Source organism: Falco rusticolus, chromosome 7, assembly GCF_015220075.1.
Source record: "Falco rusticolus isolate bFalRus1 chromosome 7, bFalRus1.pri, whole genome shotgun sequence".
Classification (NCBI taxonomy): Eukaryota; Metazoa; Chordata; class Aves; order Falconiformes; family Falconidae; genus Falco; species Falco rusticolus.
This window is the reverse complement of record NC_051193.1, coordinates 21,986,800-22,007,141: the sequence shown is the minus strand read 5'-3', so window position 1 is coordinate 22,007,141 and position 20,342 is coordinate 21,986,800. Positions and strand designations below refer to the sequence as shown.

General features: G+C 36.8%; 1 protein-coding gene across 3 annotated transcripts in view; it reads left to right on the top strand.

Moving 5' to 3' along the window:
• Positions 1-20,342, top strand: part of VPS13C (vacuolar protein sorting 13 homolog C) — a 97,075-nt gene that overhangs the window by 40,552 nt on the left and 36,181 nt on the right. For all 3 annotated transcript variants that reach the window (XM_037394049.1, XM_037394048.1, XM_037394050.1), the window contains 19 exons: positions 38-185; positions 1,204-1,309; positions 2,324-2,457; positions 4,451-4,607; positions 5,296-5,375; positions 6,202-6,261; positions 7,408-7,573; positions 8,511-8,627; positions 9,164-9,267; positions 9,712-9,879; positions 10,296-10,600; positions 10,983-11,127; positions 12,256-12,412; positions 13,279-13,406; positions 14,414-14,583; positions 15,137-15,375; positions 16,846-17,075; positions 17,855-17,947; positions 18,979-19,344. In XM_037394049.1, the coding sequence (XP_037249946.1) occupies positions 38-185; positions 1,204-1,309; positions 2,324-2,457; positions 4,451-4,607; positions 5,296-5,375; positions 6,202-6,261; positions 7,408-7,573; positions 8,511-8,627; positions 9,164-9,267; positions 9,712-9,879; positions 10,296-10,600; positions 10,983-11,127; positions 12,256-12,412; positions 13,279-13,406; positions 14,414-14,583; positions 15,137-15,375; positions 16,846-17,075; positions 17,855-17,947; positions 18,979-19,344 (3,073 nt within the window). The remainder of the gene's footprint in view (positions 1-37; positions 186-1,203; positions 1,310-2,323; positions 2,458-4,450; positions 4,608-5,295; positions 5,376-6,201; positions 6,262-7,407; positions 7,574-8,510; positions 8,628-9,163; positions 9,268-9,711; positions 9,880-10,295; positions 10,601-10,982; positions 11,128-12,255; positions 12,413-13,278; positions 13,407-14,413; positions 14,584-15,136; positions 15,376-16,845; positions 17,076-17,854; positions 17,948-18,978; positions 19,345-20,342) is intronic.

The window sequence follows — 20,342 nt, the reverse complement described above, 5'->3', positions numbered from 1 at the left end:
GGTGTGAGGGTTTTTGTTTTCTTCCTTTTGTTCTAAGGACCACTATGGAGACAGGTTTGTCACATCCAGACATTCAAATACTTCGTCCTATTAATTTAAGCCTGTCTGTGAAACGAAATCTGTCTGCAACTTGGTTTCACAAATTGCCAGTATTGGAGATCACGGGGAGTCTGGATACAATGAATGTAAGTCTTGTGAAAAGAACATGGTGAGAATCTCGGTGACAATACTAAACATAAGACTAACCTTTATGTTACTTTTAGACACAAAGGTGCAACAAGCTGCAAACTTCTAAGTAGTTTGTTGAGTGAGTTTCAGGGATGTCAACAGAGTTTAGCCTACCTATTTGAATGCAGAGGTTTGAAAGTGTCATATAAAGCACCCAAACTGCTGTGTACATATATTAAACTGAGAGAAAGGTAAGATAACTGAAAGGGATGTCAAGCGGTCTTGTTTATTCCCTGCCATAAGGCAGGACCAACTTAAATCAAATGGTTTTGTGACCAGTTCTCAGAGCAAGTCTTCTTTCAGTGCTTGTTTTTTTTAAAAATATCTTCTTGAGAAGAATTTTAAATTAGGCAAATACTTGCCTTAGTAACTCTAGCTTCATAACTTCCTGTCTCCCTTGAATGACCTCTCAAGATAGTTTTTTTCTGTGGCAATGCATGTGCTGTGCAAGAAAAATACCAGGTACATCTTGGGTGAAACTCAAAATATTAAGTAGCATGTCATTTACAGGAAAGTGTTAAAAGTGTAGATATACTAAGTAAAGGATGCAGTATCTATTGATACAGCTTTGGAAGTCTCAACTTTCTTTAATCTCCTAATCCAGGGGTCCTCAAACTACGGCCTGCAGGCCGGATACAGCTCCCCAGGGTCCTCAATCCAGCCCCCGGTATTTACAGACACCCCCACCCCCCCACCCCCCCTCCCACCAGGGGTTGGGGGGAAGTGGGGGGAACCAAGCAGCCACAGATGACTTCCTGCCACTTAATCCATGCGCCGGCCCCCTGTTTAAAAAGTTTGAGGACCCCTGTCCTAATCCTTTAACAAAAAGTCATCATGTCATTTAAGGGTAGCTGCTGCTAACAAAATACCTAAATAAACGCTCTTCTTGCCAGGAAATGTTGTTCTGCTTTGTTAGCTAGCAATAAGTTTAAAGAACAACGTTTTTCATGAGAACTGTCATCTGCAATTTTGTAGGTTGTGTTAAGTCAAGAGGATTTGAATGTCTTTCTCAAAGTGTTGACAGAAAACCTTGGTGAAGCAGAAGAACAAACTCATGCAAAACCAGTACTGCAAAAGGAAGGTCAGAGACGGATGTTGTCATGAATATTAAGTGTATTAGCTTTCAGGAATAATGGAAAGCGCTTACTATCTGGAAAGTAAGCTTAGATCTGAAACGGTGGTGTGTAAGTGATAAACTTTTTAATGTTGCAAGGACAGTGTTCACACTTTTAATACTTCAAAGAAGTGGAAACATCACAAGACAAAATCTGGTAATGGTGTTAGCTAAATTGTTATAGTACTAGCAAGGTATTGAGATATCAGAGTTGTCTTGCTGCCAGAACATGTTTGTATTTCCTTTGCTTGCTCTGAAGCTAAAGACCCTGCTTGTGGAAGTGTTGCTAGCTTATTTTAGGTGAATGTAAGCCATCTAAATGAATGAAAGAATGGGGTATGTGTGGTGGTTTAACCTCAGCCAGTAATTAAGTACCACATAACTGCCTGTTCACTCCCCTCTCACCCAGAGGGGTGGGGAGAAGAATCAGAATGGAACATAAAACTCAAGGGTTGAGATAAGAACGATGTAATAATTGAGATAAAATAAGAACAAAAGAACGGTAGTAATAATGACAATAACAGTTAGAATGAAAGGAGGGAGAAAGGGAGAGGAATGAAATCCAAAGGGAAGGGAGAAAAGAACAGTACAACTTCTCCTCACCTGCTGACTGATGCCCAGCCAGTCCCTGAGCAACAATCAACTGGCCCCAGACACCCCCCAACCTCCCACCCCACACCCAGTTTATATACCAAGCATGATGTCCCATGGTATGGAATACCTCATTGATTAGTTCAGCTCAGCTGCCCTGGCTGTGTCCCCTCCCAATTCCCTGTGCCCCTGCAGCCCTCCTACCAGCAAGGCCTGAGAAACCATGAAGTCCATGACCACTCTGCCCCCACACCATAGTCAAAACACAGCACTGCACTAGCCAGCAAGAAAAAAAATGTATCTATCCCAACAGAAACCAGGACAATTTGTTTCTTGAGCTAAACAAATGGTGGCAGTTTCAAAAGTTAACTAATTTATTGAATGTTTCAGGTAAAACTAAAGAAATGGAGAAATCAGTTTTGGCGCAGGATAAGTGTGTTCCAGAAGGAATGCTGCCTGAAAAGAGAAAAACCCCATTAAATGAAGATGTAATCAATATGCTACTTAATTTTGAAATCAAAGAGGTATGTATCCATCTGTAAAATTTATTGTTACTGAATATATACTAAAGTCTTTTTCTTAGAAGTAGTGAGCTATAAAATCCATTTTAACTGTTTAAAGATGATGATGGTACATACCAGCAAAAATAAAACAAAAAAACCTCAGAACTTAGGTTCTTAAGCAGTTTCTTTAGCTGTTTTCTTTTGTCTATATTACGCGAGATTGTATTTATAGTATATTTAACATAGACAATACATCTAACAGGGAAAACCAGACTTTTTACATGTTCTGTACTCATCAAACCTTAATCCTTCATAACACTGCATATGATTCTCTTAGTAACAAACCAGGTGAAATAGTTAAGCTAGAACTAGTATTTTTCCCATAGAGATACTAAGTCTGACGTAGATGGAGTACTGGTAAAATGCACGAGTGATCAATTGACAAAGATAGCTATGCATAAGAAATTGTCCAAGCATGGTGTTTCTCTGAAGATGTCTGAGATGCTAAATGTGAAGAACTCAGCATGGCCTTTCATTTTTTTTCAAGAGTGAGACCAAACAGCTTAGGTATGCGGGTTTGGCTTTTGGTTTTCAGGGGTTTTTGTGTGTATTTTTTTTTTCGCTAAATCTCTGTGGATGTTCTTGTCCAATACAAAATCTGAGTTCCTATTTTTTAGACAGGAAAAAAAAATCATTTTCAAACTTGAAACTATTCCATTGCTGAGTGAGAGTGCATTCAAAGACTAGGAACACCCTCCTATCCCTGGCCACCAGGGAAACATATTCTGTGTGTGTGATACGAAATCATACAAGAAAAATCAGGGTTTTTATAAGGTTATCAGAAATATTTGTCTCACAGTTGAAGTATAGACAGGTAGGAAGTTGATACCATCCCAGGTTTTGGGTTTTCTTAGTTTTTTCAGAATTACAATTGCGACTGGCTGATGAGGTACCTGTCAACAAAACCAGCATGTAGTTATTCAATGTGCATCACTAGTCCCTCTGGTCGCTTCTGACTTACAGATTTGCTGGCTTGGCTGTGAAGAACTTTTTTAGTGGTGGGACTGAGGCATGTTACGGGCTAGGCTGTAGTGTTCCATGTTCTCTTATTTAATATATCTTATGAACAATTCTGTCTTGTTTAATACACGTGCTTTACATGGAAATTTTTACTGAGGTAGGGTTCACATTGTCTGTGGACTGTATGTGTTGGCTGATAAATGACAAAATGCTGATTAGTTAGTGTACAAAGAGTATGCCACGTAATGATGCAGAAAGGATTTGACAAGACTTGAATTCTTTAAATTTCTTGTGTGGTAAATTGTTAGATTGATGCACTGGGTTTAGTTCCCAAGAATGTAAGATAATTGCCTCATGTAACAATTGCATTAAAGTTAGCATTGCTCTTTAATAACTATACCTAGTTCTGCTTTAATTTTCAGCTACATTTAGAAACTCAAGTTTTCTCATTTTCAATGTTGTAATCGGTGTAATGCTTAATATATTCTATAAATGAAGAATTGTAATGTTGAAACTTTTTTGTCCTTAATTATTATTTGCACAGCATCAGGTATTCAAAGATTGATTCACATTGCTGTCTGTTCTCTACTGCTCTTCTTTCCAGACCAGTATGACTTGTAGTAACGGTTTTTTCCATATTCAGACTCTGTATGTAGCGCCTGTTTACAAAATTAAAGCATAGCTTAACAATGTAAAGATACACTGTTAGGCCAACAAAATTAAATTATAGCCAAATTAATAGACCTGGGATTTTTGTTTTGTTGTTGGAGTTAATAAGTGATTGGTTGCTCAGCCAAGAGGAACAGAGAGAGAGAGGGGAAAAAATCTTTTAACAAACTCCTGTTGTGGGTTCTCTTTGTTAAAAAGCAAAATGTCTAGATTAATACTACTCTTGAAGCTTAGCTGAGGAGATAATGGCCCATTATAACTGCATGCTCTATCATCTGGACAGCTTCACTGAAATAGTGAACTTATTTCCATTTCCCCATTCCAGGTTGTAATAACCTTGATGAAGCAGGTTCAGAAGGAGAGATACCCATTACATGTTCTAACTGTGCTACAGCTTGGAACTGAAACCAAAGTTAAAAATCATGAATTGAGTGCAGCAGCATATCTGAAAAAAATTACTATGAGATGCATTGAAATAAGTGGTAAGTCTTCTACAAAAATGGTATGCAGTCAGTACAGTGTGTGCAATCAGCTTTTGTAGCAATAGGATAGGATGGTTAAAAGAAAAAATTAAGGGGGGGGAATGGCAGGAGGTTACATGCCAAATCCATTTAATGATGTCCTGTGTGATACAGATTAATCTGTTTTACCTGATACCAAATTATACTCCTGTTGCTGGAGTTGGTTTGAGTTAACTTATTTGAATTAGTTGCCTACTTGTGAGTATGAATGGTCATTCCTGAGAAGTATTCTATCTGTTCAGAGTGTTTTGATGGGCTTCTGAATCTGTGCTTTATGATCAGCATCCTTGGTTGGCCGGGTAACAAAGTGATATTCAAGTAATAGCTGCAATAGCCATGTGTTCAAAGTGAAGAAGTATGGTTTTGAATATAAAAACCTAAAGATAGGAATGCAAAACTAATTATAGGAAAATAAGTTTCCCATTTTGAATGTTATATCAGGATCAAGTTAATTTTGAGTAGTTTAATTAAAAAAAAGTGAATACACTATTTCACAAGGTAATGCTTAATCTGCAGCTTCTCAGTGAAAAGCGATGTTTATAGAATAGTATATCATTATATATAATTGAGAATTAGCATGGAGGCATTCCAAAGGTGGAGTAAAGCTTCTGAGTGGGAATACTTTACGGTTTTATTTCTTTATTTGCAGACACAAAAGGAGATCCTCTTTGCATTATTAATTCTTCAAGTGAGACAGATGAACATCTTCTGAAAATGGAATACATTAAGGTTTCAGTACCTTTTAACTAAGGTTATATGGGGAGTAAAATAAGGCTTCCATACTTAGTCTGCGTCAGAAATTTTTTTTCTTCTTTTAAAACCTGTAGGATTTGTATCTAAAACTTATCTAGGTCTTCTCCCAAATACCTATATTTCAGCTTACCATTTAATTTCACTCTCCACTGCTTCCATACAGTGCTTGCTTCATTAAGTCAACACAATTACTGAAATCACTGGTGAGGCAAAATGTTTGTATATGTTCTTCTTTGTGAATGAAACAGAGAAGTATCTTGGTGAAACTTAATAGGTGAGATAGTCTTTACCTATGTAAGTGATAGGTGGCTCTCTACAGGTGGTAAAACTAGCATTTGAGGAGTGGTATGAGCTGGAGTTCTTGAGTTTGTTGTTGTTTTTTTTTTTTTTTAAAAAAAGTGCCTTTCAAAAACCGCATGAATACTTGGGAATCTGGTAGGTTGTAGTTGTATTCTTATCTATAATGACCTGATTCTTATTAGATATACAGAAACGTGACAGAGTAAGTGTAAATTGATCCAGTTTAAATAGATCCTAGGTAAGAGAGAAAATTGTAACTGGCCAGTTGAACTTTCACAAAATATGTGCTGTAAAATGTCACTGAGTGTTGTGAGTACACCTTCTTGTTGACTTGTGTGCCTTATTTAGAGAACTTGTTTCTTGTCCTTTGTTTTCCTTTGCAATGGGAATAATCCTTATGTGTTTGTGTGATAAATTCAATTTGTTCAGTTAATTCAGTTAATGAACTTGGTTAATTCAGTAGAGACTGAGTGTGTGCTTGGGCTTATTTTATTTCCTTTAGGCTGATGTTGATGGACCAGCTTTTGTTACTACTTATGGAAGTACCAAGCAAAACATCAATGTAAGTATTGGATGTATTTAATTTTTTTTAAGCTTCTTGCAAAGTAACAGCTGTGTAAACTTGTTAGTTGCCCTCTTTTTCTCTTTTCATTGAAGAGGGGAAAAAACCCCCACCAACCTAAAAAACGAAAACTTGACTCTTTCATCATTAAAGCTTATAATGCTTTATTTTTAACTACTTCAAAGAAAAATCCAGGAGGAGAATAAATTATTTTCTTTTTTTAATGAACTATTTAGTGTATTAATTCTTTTAACTAGAAGCTGTACATTTGTAGCTAGTTTAAATTTATAAGTACTTATTTCTAACTGAGGCCTGTTGGGTGTGTATTATTTCTGCAGTGACACTTAGCAGCCTGTGAAACCAAGGCCTTGTGTTTCAGAGCTTGAAAGTTTGTAACAGTGAAATTTCAAAAGTATTTTCAGAGGTCTTGTGTTTAATCAGTCCTTTTCTACTTCTCCTGAAAGCAACCATTCATGTGTAGCTTTCCATGGCTTCAGTGACTTTTGAAGCAAGAGAGTCATTTTGCTTTTAAAATGGTTCCTTTGAAGTAGTAGTGGTGGGTGCAGCTTGCTTCTTGACAGCCATATGGGGAACTTGAAGTGGCTGGACTGTTTAGAGTCAATAATGCTGACATCCCATAATGCATCAGCAAAACCATTTATCAAGAGTTGCTTTGGGCTAAGAAGTCAGCTAGGTGATGCTGGGTTTCACTAAGTAATACTGACTAGATAGTTGCTACTTGAGTACTTTGTGCAAGTCTTGATGTTTTGTTGTATCATACCTGCTAAAATACCTCTGTACGCAGTTCTGAAGGTGTCAACCAGAGTGCTCAATAGTTCACAATGAAATGCAGCAGAACTGAGAGCTTACTGAAAAAGCATAACTACATGTAGCATCAATTTCTAGATAGGCACAGTTCCTCTGTTGCAGTTTTAAGCTTTGCTTCCACAGCTCTATCATCTGTTTGGGGGCTTGTGTGGTGTTAAGTTGAAGGAGGTAGAAGTGTGAGATACTGGAGAAATTTGAAAGGGTGAGAAACTTGAGCAAGACACTATTTTCTCAATTCTGCAACAATAACTATGAGTTGTTATGCAATAGACTGCTACTAAATAACAATGTTACTTTGTCTGCTTGCCCTCATTTTAGGTCACTTTTTCATCTTTGGATATAGTACTTCACACAGAAGCTTTGCTTTCCATCATAAGTTTTCTTACATTCAGTGTTCCATCAGGTGGTTTTCCCAGCACTGATAAAACATCAGACCACAAGCCGCAAATAAAAGAACAAGAAAAAGGCAGTACTCTTAGAGCAGGTAATGTGGTATTAGAAAGCCTGTACTTCTGTTGCTTAACAGCATCTAGCCTTTGCTTTCAAAGGATGCCATTTCAGGTGACAGCATTGCAATCTGTTTGGAGAAAAACAAGGAAGAAAATAATCTTCTTTAAGAAAGAAAAGCCAGATGTTTTTGCTGTCGCTTTGTTTTACACATTCTCCTTAGTCAATATAGCTTTTCTCCTAGGTAGTGGTCTGACTTCTGTAATAAAAGTGGACTAAATGATATTGCAGTGAACAAAACCAAAGCTTTTCCAAAGCATTGGTGTCACAACTTAGTTGCTTTCCAATCTGAAGGCTCTAAAGAGTTGCTTACATTGCTGACAAGAAACATTCTTGAGCCCTGGGGGAAGCAAAGAGAAGTTATGAACTGAAAGGTGTTGTGCTTATTTGAATAATTAGTAGCTATAACTTTGAAATAGTACGTGTTTTTCTATGGAAGCTGCATAAGAATGTTTCATCAGGTCCTGTGTGGTTGATCCTTGTATTTGTAGGGAAATTCAAGGTTTTCTAATCCTAAATCTATTGGGACTGAGTTTACAGTGGCTGGCAGATTTTGTGTTCTACAGGCACCTTCAATTTGCTGCAGAAACTTTTTTCACTTGATAGGCCAAAATTGGCACTGCTATTCTATAAAGAAAGGAACATTTCTCATGTGAGATCGTGTTCCAAATAATGAAATGTATGCTGTATTCGGCATACCGTCGCATGAAGACTAGGTATTTATGAGGAGAGAAAACATAGTCTTGATTGCTGTTTGCCTGTGTTAGTTGGTGACTTTTCTATAATTAGCAGTAACTTCAAGGGAGTAAGTGCAGGTTGCTTTTTGAATAGTTTATATGTGTACAATTATCTAACATTTGTTGTAAGCAATTAGCTTAAGAAGTTTTTGTCTGTCTCTTGTGTTTCCTACCTAGTGCCCAGTAATGCAGCCCGTGATGATATCTGTGAATTAAAACTCACTGCAAAGCTAAATGCATTCGGTATTACAGTGTGTGATCAGACCTGTAGCATTGCAGACATTAGAATACAAGGTAAGGGTTTTTTTATTTAAGTAATAGAGTAGCTGATTGTAGCAAGAAATATATTATTCCCCTCCATTCACTTCTGAAAGGCTAGTGTGTGCACCACATATGTCTCTGTAAGATATGTTTGAATACTTTTTGATTGCATAAGATGGTGGTTAATTATTTTAGTAGCCAAAATGCCTGCGAGGCAAGAAAATGTTTAACCCTGAAAAAGAAAGCAATTAATTTTTAAGTGGAGTAAAACTAAAAGAAATGAAGGCACTACATTATAAATAACAGAAGCTTTCTTTTTTTAATAGCTAGATCTTAGATAGTGTTGGGAATTTTCACTCTAGTCTTAGAGTCAGTTTATGCTGGCATATGTAGTAAAGTCATGACTTCTGTCTTGGGCTTAGTGTCAGTTATTATAGAGTAGAATACTGGATTCTAAGCTCCTCTTAGTCTTTATATCCAGTAATAAATGATGCTTCTTTTTTAAAAAGTGTTTATTTAATAAATGCACTTAAACAAATGGCTATCTTCTTCCTTTTGTCTCAAATCAGGAATGGATGCATCTATAGCTATGAAACCTAAAAAGATTAAAGTGTTCTCCAGACTTGAGGACATTGTTATTACAAATGTTGATCCAAAAACAGTCCATAAAAAGGTGATGTGTTGTGCAGATTGTAAACAAACAAAAAGACCTTGTTCTTTATTTAATGACAGCACTGTAGTTTATTTGCTGTGTTGTATAATAAGTGCAATGTAATGTATCAAATATTAAGCAAAATTCCATTGTTTCATTTCATTTATTTCAGGGAAGAAAAACGTGCTTCCCTAAAATATTTAATTCTTTTTAATCATGTTTTTACTGATGCGCTTGAGTTGCATGGGTTAAATGTAAAGGGACTATAGGTAACCATGTGAGAAAACATATACTATAGAACAGCTGATTTAATTTCCTTTTGTGCTGAGCATATATGTGTCCAATTATTGCTGATAAGTTGCATTTGATCTTTTTGTGGAAATATTTTTTGTTTGATAACTTAAGCAATAATTCTATCACATATTACTGCCTGGGAGTGTTAACTATATGGACTTAATCTTCTAGGCTGTCTCCATAATGGGAGATGAAGTGTTTAGATTTCACATGTCACTTTATCCAGATGCTACCGCAGGGGAAGCTTATGCTGATATGTCAAGGGTGGATGGAAAAATGTCTCTGAAAGTAGGCTGCATCCAAATAATTTACCTACATAGATTCTTCCTGTCTCTCTTGGTAAGACATTGGTTTCAGTTCCTTACTTGACATTATAAGTTTTTTAATAAAATAAAACATAATCTGTTCTTTGTGACTTGTACCTTGCGTGAACTGATGCACAAGCGTATAGAAATATTTTGTTGAAGTGTCACTTAAGTTTTACTGCCTCATAGAAGAATGAGGAGTAAGGAGGATGACAAAACAAATTTTGAATTGATAGCTTTAATAATACCTTAAAAATCAAATACATAAGCAACGTCTCAGCTTGTGCATGATTTTAACCTTTTGCTCTTTTCCATGGTTGCATTAGAAGTTCTATCTTTCTGCCAGTTTAACTATTTTGCTTAAGTTTACGTTTTGTCGGAGGCTTGTCTTTTTTGAGAGGTTTATTTGCTGTCATAGAACTCTTACTTTTTTTCACTGCCTGTCAACAGAACTTCCTAAACAATTTCCAAACGGCACAAGAGGCCCTGACTGCAGTTACTGTCCAGGCAGCAGAAAAGGCTGCTTCCAGCATGAAAGACTTTGCTAAAAAGAGCTTCCGCCTCTTAATGGATGTCAACTTGAAAGCTCCAGTTATAGTTGTTCCTGAGTCTTCAACTTCATACAATGCTTTGGTAGCTGATCTTGGCTTAATCAGAGTTCAGAATGAATTCAAGCTGGTGTCTTCAGATGAATCTCCTCTTCCTCCAGTCATTGACAACATGGATGTGCAACTAAGTCATTTGAAATTATCAAGGTATACATGGAGTTTTCTTCTGAATTGAAAAGTGTTTGTAAAGAAAACAGGTCCATATTCTATATACAGCATTGTTGTATGTTTTTAAAGATGATAGGTGATGAAAAAATACTAAAACTAAACAAGCCCACTCCCCCAGACTAAGTTTGGGAGTGCTTTTAGATAGGGACACATGTCCCTGTCTCAAACTTCTTGGAAAGAAAGGAATGATAGGACAGTAACTGAGCTCATCTTAAGTGCATACCTGGGTGTAAGTGCATGTAAGCATGCATTATTACTAATTTAGAAAAAAGTATATGTATAATTCTGCTAGATTTACATGATATTGTTTTATATTCTGCAACTACTAAACATTTTTTTTCTCTGCCACTGTCTTTTGTAGGTGTGTTATATCCACAGATTCTCAACCATTTCATGAAATTCTGTGTCCTGTGAGTTTGACTTTACTGGTCCAGAGAAATTTAGCAGCAACTTGGTATCATAAAACCCCAACAATTGGTATCAAAGGAGACCTAAAACCAATGCAGGTAATACAAAGTTATGTCAAAAGTTAGATATTTTCTCAGAATAAGAATAACCTAGTTAAGATGCTTGTAAACTCGTTGCAACTTGTATTCTTTACAGAATGTTAAAAGATTCCAGCTTGACGGTCCAGTTCATTGGTCTATTGGAGTTTTGATATCGTATAGTGACTAATTTTGGTGTAGCAGCATGCAAATGGAATAAAACCTATTTTTTACTTTTCTGTGGGTCTGTTGGAGCTATCCTTCGACTCAACAGTCAGTAAAGTCATTGAGGCTGTCTTTGAGTTAGCATTTAAAATCTAGATTTAAGATTTTATATTGTTTAATCTGTAATATTCAGGTTATTTGAGCATTTAAGTAGGTTTATTAGAAATTAAAAGGGTAGATGTGGATCTCCAGTATGCAACAGTTAAGTAGTATGGTTCATATCTTTGCAGATGGAGGCCTTTACTTTCTCTTTTCCTACATTAACCGTATGGATTTAAGTGTGTAAAAATGGGCTAGGGGCCTTTTAGTTGTTCATGATCCCTGTTTAACTCCTGAATCTGTGCTGTGGCCAAATGTAGCACTGGTGAAGCACAGATGATTAACGTAGTGGAGCAGTACCAGTAAAAAAAAATAAATGTAGAAAAAACATTCTAACACTGTATTGCGGGCTAAGTGACTACATTTTGTCACTTAATACTGCTTTTTTTCATGATCATGTTATGTGATAGTTGGATTCGGTTTAATTAACTCTTTAAAGGCCTACTGAATGACAGTTGCTTTAGTGTATATGATGTAAATTTTGCATTTAATGTTATCTGGTTTTGTTTATGGATTACTGAATTATTAAGAAGGGCTTATTATCATCAGTTACTCATATTTTTAGCAGGCAAAGAGCCTTTACAAGACTAGAAAGTGTTTATCGTGTGGAGTGTTAGTTCTTGGTGTAACTCTTGTTCTTAACAAGTAACAAATGATATTTTAGGAAAAATGGGCAAATTATTTTGGGTGTTTTGGCCAGGATCATTTTGACTAGACAGCTTGTTTATGGTGGAAGCAGCATGTTGTTACTTCTCAACATTTGCATACTGTGTTAGAAAGAAGTACTGTCACCAAAAATGAAGTTGCGGGTTTATCACTTCACAGATTGCACTCAGTGAAGATGATCTAACTGTGGTCATGAAAATTTTACTTGAAAACCTTGGAGGGGCTTCTTCCCAGCCAACTACTGTGCAAGAGAACATTGAAGATACACAGATACTTCAAAAAGGGAAAGTTCCAAATGAATCTGATTTCTGTGAGGGTATGTTCAATTCAAAAGCTACATATGTTTAGGCAGAGGGCAATTTGCAAATTCAAAAATCGTATTTATCTCAAGCACTTAAATGTGTAACTAAAATCTTTTTCTTAATTATTCTGTATGTATTGTGTACATGAAAGGTTATAAATAATGTATGCACATACATGTAGTGTGAGCTGTTGATGATCAAAAGTTTTTTGTAGTGTGTTTTTTGTGATTCATCTCTTATAGGATGCTACTCTTCAGCTGCAGGTAGTTTAAAAAAGAAAAAAGCCAAACCAACTACTGCATAATGTTAATGCACAGTTACAACAATCTAGGATATTATTAGTATTCAAATAGTGTGATAATGTAAAGAGTGTAAGTCTGTGAATGAAATACTGTTAACTTTGCCAAAGTCTTTTTTTTGTCCAAAATTTAACTTTCTTAGTGTCAAAAAACTATTGTTCAGCCAATAGTTGAATTGCTATGCTATCAGAAGAAACTGGAAGGAAGAATAGTGCAAACTCCTTGAGCAGTCTCAGTGTTTTCTGTAGTTCTCCATCAAAGCAAATGAAGAACTGCAGTAAATTAATGACAGCTTTTTTTTTATTAAACCACTCTGTGCTAGGTAATTTTAGCATGCATTAAATAGAACAGAGTGCTATTGAGTAAAGAGTAGTGCTTGTTGATCTGAATAGTCTTCCAAATTTAGAGGTTTTCCTCTTTCTGTGACTGTCTGATATTAACTAAAAAAACCCCCAAACAAACAAACAAAACCAACCAACCAAAACAAAACAAAACACCCCCACACCCCTGCCTTGCCCAGAAAACCACCCCCAAGCCCAGTGTTATAAAGAAATATAAAAATACTTTCTTTTCACTGACAGGTCGTCTTGCTTTTGGAGAAAAAGATGCTTCTGCAGTTCAGTCTTCTGTGGAATGCTATACAACGCTTAAATTTGACTTCAATTTTGAGTCACTTTCAGTAACTCTCTACAATAGTGATACAAATCAGGTTTGTGACAAAGCTTTTACCATAGAGATGGGGTGGGGAACTTAACGCTTCTCACATAGACAGAACTCAGGATAGTAAAACAAAGAGTTTCATTGGTTTTGTTGACATTGTATTGCTTACTCTATGGAGTTTATGCAATTTATCCTGGAACTTTGTTTCTTTATGGGCAGAGTATGTCTGTAAGTGCATTTATAAAAATGACCCTAAAAAAGTAATGAACCAACCAACCAAAACAACCCACCATTTGATTTGGTCATTCAAGCCTTGATTCCAGTTATCCAAAATAAAAATGAAAATTTGAAAAGCAGGAATTGCTAGCTTTAGATGATGCTAGTTCTGTGCATGCTACCTATACAGTCAGTAAGCAGAGCCAAGGTGAACATAGCCCATACTTCCTTCTCATATCCCTGAGGGTGAGCAATAATGAACATCCTTCTTGTGCAGAAAATGGAAGAGAAAAATGTACAATGTTGCCTTATTTTTATGACTTAATATGCTTTGTCCAGAAGTGAAGATGCTTGCTTTGTTAGTCTTGGTATATAGTGAAGATGTGGTAGCTTTGCATTTAAAATAACTGTAGTGCGGGAATTTGTGGTGCTTTTTGTATGAGGGGCACAAAACGAGCATTACGGGGAAAAAGTACACTGTAATGGGACCATTTTAATTTCTTCATACACTTTCCACATTTTACTCAGGTCCTGTTTGTAAATAAGTTAGTGTGGTAGGAGTGGAGGGATCCTCTGGTAGGAGGTTCAGAGTTCAGACAGGTTATCCTTTGGTCATGCATTCTGAACAACTGTTAGAAATGTGGTAAAGAAACAACTTTGTTACAACCCGTTTTCTGTTTTCTCAGTGAGTTTCTTGGACTAATTTGTATGATTGGAGGACTGACAGCAACAGGCTAATCAGATCCTTCAATTCATGGATCAAAATGCACGTGGCTAGCAGAAAGGGAAATGTTCCTATTTGTTCCGTAATAACTAGTCCTACTATGTCTCATTATGTAGAAGTCCCTGCTTTCACTGCATAGTGACAAATTACGCCTTGGTGAACTCCGATTGCATCTCATGGCATCATCAGGGAAGATGTTTTCAGATGGCTCAATGGATATTAGTGTTAAACTCAAGGCGTGTACCCTGGATGATCTCAGAGAAGGAATTCAGAATGTGACTGCAAGGTAAGTTTGAGCACATCAGACATGAAAAAACTCCATGCAACTTGTGAGGAAGGTTGTTACCTTGTTCTATACTATGTTTCACATGGGATTGATAAAACTTAGTAGGGCTGTCAGTTGTTGCCTGTCATAGTGTGCACTACAGTAATGAATGATGTAATCTGAATAATGTTAAGCAAGTTTATTTTATATGTTGATTTCCCAGGTTGTCCAAAACAACAAAAAAAGATGTACCTGGGAGGCTTGAGTAAACTATGTAGAACAACTGGGTAGAGAGCAGCCAGCCTCAGCTGGAGAGCTCTATGCATGGAAACTTTTTAGTCTGATTGTTACATGCTACATAGGTAGTTCCAAAACTGTAGCACACATTTTAAATTGAAATGACTCCTGTGTTAGAGAAACCTTCTTATTTCTGGAGGGAACGCCGATTGTTTGTGTTGTAATTGTTATTTATAAATGGCACTGGGGAAAAAATGGCACTACTTATGCATTGCTCGTTTTTCTAGATGTATGTGTTACGATGATTGAAATGTATCTTATGAAACTTGTTTTCCAGAATGATAGACAAGAAAGATGACACAAATGACAGTTCTATGATAGATATAAACTACAAGCAGGATAAAAATGGAACTGAAGTAATTGCTCTCCTTGACAAGCTGTACATATGTGCCAGTATGGAGTTTTTGTTGACAGTAGCAGATTTTTTCATTAACTCAATGCCAGCATCCTCAACTGAAAGATCTGCACAGTTCCAATTAAAGCATGTTGCTTCTGGGAAATCCAAGACAGAAACAGGTCTGTGAAACTGATTTCCACCCCCACTCCCCTCCTTTACAGACCTCGTACTGAAAATAAATCATCCAAAAGTTTTCAAGATACTGTCTTGCTATCAGGCTTAAGAAATGAGTTTATTCTTCACAATGTGTAAATTGGGCACTGATACCATAGATTGTTGTAAGCAGTAGTAGTTCTAAAACTGCTGTGTTAAGTAGTGGAGTTGTGCTCTCCAACAGAGCTAAATATTGAAAGTCACTCATGCTAAACAGGACTTTTACCTGTGTAATGTTGCAAAGGAAGCATCCTTAGGGTAAAAAGTGCCGTGTAGATAGTAATTAAGGAAGTAAAAAGAACAACTTACTCTTTAAAGGTGAGTGATGTCTTACCTTTACTTCTGCAAGTTGTGTATTTTGAAACTAGGTTATTTCAGAATGGAAAACTTGAGTTTTTGATGAACAGCTTTCCTCTCTTTGGTTGAAGACTAAAGGTAAAGCATGATGAAACAAGGGCAAGGAACACCGTGTTTGAGGTTCTTTTTATTTGGTTTTAAGTGATTGTTAGGCTTGCCTTAGTTGTGGTCAGACCTAGTCTGGGTTGTGTTGTCTAGCTGGTTCCCAACAAACCTGCTGCTGTTTTGGGGACCTTGGCAGAGTACTAGAGTGAGCCCTAGGTTTTATGAATTGCCCTAGTGATGTCAGAAGTTCACTTCCTCTCTTCTTCCCTTGCTGGGGATGTGCACAAGCCCTGTGATGAGGGAGAGATGGTACACACTCCAGAAAAATGGCACTTGCAGGGGCTGCTCAGGGTGCGTTGTTGCCTGTAGTCCATGATGCCTAGCTTTCTTGGCTTTCCTTGTAGTGCACCAAGCCTCAACTTGGCACCTCTTCCATTGCATAGGTGTGATATCCTGGTACTACCAGGAAGTATGAGGTGTGAGTAACCCATATAATGAGTCCCAGTGTGCAGGAGCATCACATGGCTCTACACTGCCTATCATTGAGGGCCAAAGTGACTTGATCCATCACTAGGTTAGAGACTCTTGCTTTTAATTGAGATAAACATAATACGATTCTCTCCTCCTGTTTGAAGACTGAGTGGATATTCAGACAAATTGAATATTGCTAATTTGGTTTTAATTAGTAAATCTTCACTCTAAAGAATTTAGTTATTTTAGGCATTCAGCCAGAATATAACTATTTCCAGCTTGGCTTTGTAGAGCCACTGCTTAGGTTGACTACAGTGTGTAGAGCTAATACTGTCTTTTTACAATATTGAAACAATTTCTTCAAAACAAGGCTTCTGACCAGTTTGCTGCTGATTTCTGCACACTGTGTAATATTCAGCAAAGTATTCCTGTAAAAATTGAGACATATTTGTAAAATTTATACCTCTAAAATTATGTAGCAATTTTAATGCATGGCTTGGGTATTATGTACATAATAATGCTTTCAAACGATTGATATTCAAGGGGGTGTTTCACTTTCACAGAAATATCTGTACGGCAAAATATGACAGTAAAAGCTGTGATCATGGATCCAGAAATTGTTTTTGTTGCTAATTTGACCAGTGCGGATGCCCCTGCCTTAAAAGTGTCCTTCCAATGTGACTTTTCTTTGACATCTGGAAAGCTCGCACAGAGGATGACTGCTCAAGTTAAGGGATTCAAAGTGTTGGCCTGTGCCTTTCTCAAAGAAAAACAAGACAAAAGTGTTACTACGGTAAGAAAACTTGGTTTTCATAATGTGATAAGTAATGAGAATTTTTGGCAGGTGCGTTCCTTCGGTTGGCGTATCCATAGCACTGAGAAATTTCAGGTTTTGTATCATGACTGCTATGAAGACAGGAGGGGACTGCACATCTGTGGTATGGCTTTTAAAGGTGAATCTTTCATCTGTAGGTGCAAGACTTCATTATGTAGAGTTCTGTCTAAAAGTTGTGTGCTGCATTTTTAAATTAAATTTAAAGTTTTTAGTGAAGAAACTGTATGAGGGATTTTGAAGACTAAGAATATCTCTCTGCAACTTTTGTTTATTGCTTGTCAGCTCACTTGTTGCAGTAGAGTATGCTGATTAGCATGTTGCTTGGAACTTCTACTCATTCCTGGTAGCGATCAGTGAGCCACAAAGGTGGCCTGTGTGGTTCATCTCACACATGGTATCTTTCATTCTGCATTTAGTTTTCTAAAGGATTCAGGGTTTTTTTGACTATACCATCAGTCTTTTTGTGCATTGGATTTTTGTTTGGTCTGTTTTTTAAGCCTTACATCAAAAGCTTTTATTTCACTAGCTTTTAACCTTCCTGTACAAAATTGTTCTTGTGCAAATTTGGATGCTGGAATGAGGTACAGTAACACTGTGGAAAGAATGCTGTTACTTTGAAACATACTATTTTATGGAATCAGCATCCCTTTGGCCTATGGCATTAAAAAATACAAGACCATTTGAACAGGTTAGATTCCAGGAGTTACCTTAATAATAAAATTATATTTTTCACTCAGGTGTTACGACCATGTTCTTTGGTCATGGAAAATATGGTGCATGTCTCAGGGTTACAAACTGTGGTAGTAACAGTAGAAGAACTTACTATAAAGGTAAGATCATTAAAACTGTCTTCTGAAGAACAAGTGCGCTTCTCAAGCTGTAGCATGCTTTTTTTTAAAGTTCTGTATTGCTACTTAAAGTTTCCATTTTCCCCATTAATTTAATTTCAGAAATAGGCATTTATCCTTTTTTTAGAGCTGTTCTGTGTTGGAAAAAATCATTCCATGTTCCTTGTTTGGGCAATCTCTTGGCAAAAAAGGACTAATTTAAATACGTCAGGTACTAGGATTCCTTCTACCAGTTTCTTCCAAATTTATGAAACAGACCTTCCCCCTGTCGCCACCACCACCACTGTTTTTGTCTTCAGAGATGCTTATAAGCAGGAGCATACATGCAAGTGTGTGTGCCGTTAATGTGATTTCCAGGATGATATGCAATGTGAAATACCTAGTTCTTAATAGGTAAATTAATAATTGTGTCTATAGTAAAGGTCTTTCTGAATGCAGTTTACTAATTCTCCTATTAAAAGTTCAGAAATTTGCATTTGTGGTCTGAAAATTGTGGTCAGTGGTGCTGTCTTAAACTGTAGGCAACAGTACATTGTTCCTAAAGCATAAAGCTTTTGGTGGGTGTATTGTACTGTAAATGGAAATGGTGGTGCGCATAACTCTGCAAACATGCTTTTCTGAACACCTTGAAGATTTAAAAAATAAATTCACATTTCACAGTGTAGTAGGGAAAAGGTTGATATTGACTGCCGTTATGGGAGTACTGTGTATTAGTAAAAGTGAAATTGCAATCTGAGAATTTTATTCTTGAGCTGGGGGGCGGGGGTGGGGGTGTCTTGTGAGGGAGGAATTGGAAAGTTTTGTAGGAAGGGAAAAGCAGAGGAAGTCCACGAATGGGTTCTGTTTCTTTATCTTGGAATTGAAGTTGCATCTCGTATAAGAGTCTTTAATGCTGTGTACCTTTATGAAGAACCCAAGAGTTCTTTGCCATTTCCGTTTATTGTATATTTTGTATGTTAATCAGTTTTAAATTGTTTTGTGCTATAAAGTTTTTATTTTGTTCTTTGTTCAAGATCTCACCAATAATTTTAAACACTGTAATGACCATTATGGCTGCCATAAAACCCAAAACAATAGAGGAGGATTCTAGAGGAGCACCTGAAGTTTCTGAGAATTTGTGGCAAGTGAAGCCTATAGATGAGTGCAATGCTTGGTTTCTTGGTGTTGATGTAGCTACAGAAGCAACAGAAACTTTTAAGGACCGGGAACATGTTCTGAAACAAGAGAAATTCGACATTGTGGTGAAATCAGTTCAGGTCACCTTGGAATGTGGCCTGGGTCATCGTACTGTCCCTTTATTGTTAGTGGAATCTGTGTTTTCAGGTGTCCTTAAAAACTGGTCTTCGCTGATGGAGGTCACTGCTGATATGTCACTGGAGGTATGTAGAATCAAATTGTTAGCAGTTTAAAACACTTTTGCACATTTCATAATGTTCCAAGAAAGTTTCTAGTATATTTCTATGTGCTAAATTAATAATAGTTTTAAATTGTAATGCTCTTAGGAGTGCTTTAGTAGTTAGGCAAGTATGGCTAAGCATGATGTAGTTCTTAGGAAACTTTAAAATCAATAACAGATGTTACTGGAATAATCTAGTTCTCTCTGTTTCTCCATTATTTTCACATATTCATTTTTTGCTGCATGAACAATGAGCTTGGCTTAGTTGAATATTCATATTTATCTGTTTGCCCATCTTTGTTTCTCTAGCATTGTGTTTATTTGTAAGATACAAGTTACGCTATGTTCTCAAAAATCTTCTTTGCATCTTGGATTGTAATCATACGATATCTGTTTTGCTAGCTATTGCAACTGTTTTCCCCAAGACACGGTAAATTCTGAGATGTTATGTCTCTTACGGAGGCAGCATATTAAAATTTCATACAACTAGATGTGCAGCTGTTCTGTGCAGTAGGTTAACTACAGCTTAATTATATGTTGTCAGTGTACCAAATGTGCCTCATACTCCATTCTGTACTGGATATACAAGTAGCCTTTTTTCATTGCTAGATGTGCATATCGGAGTATGGAGGATGCATACCTAACCGTATACAACTGGGGGAAGTCGCCATGCTTCCGAAAGTGGGAAGGGATGAGGAAGATAGCTGAAAGGGAGTGTGCAGAACAGTTTGGACCCCAACTTCTATTCAAATTTGCAGTGGCTGAAGGAAAGTAAAAACTTGGTGTAGGTTATGAGATTAATTGTTCCAGTGGACCAGATCCAGGCTAAGGTTTGCTCAGACTGAATTTTTATTTCATAGTACAGTCATGTACTCTGGGCGTTGAAGTTCCTGATCTCAAAATCATAGTCTCAAACAGTCTTAAGAGAGGGTGGAGTCTTAATTGTATTAAATGAAGATGTTAAAAAGGCATGGAGTTACC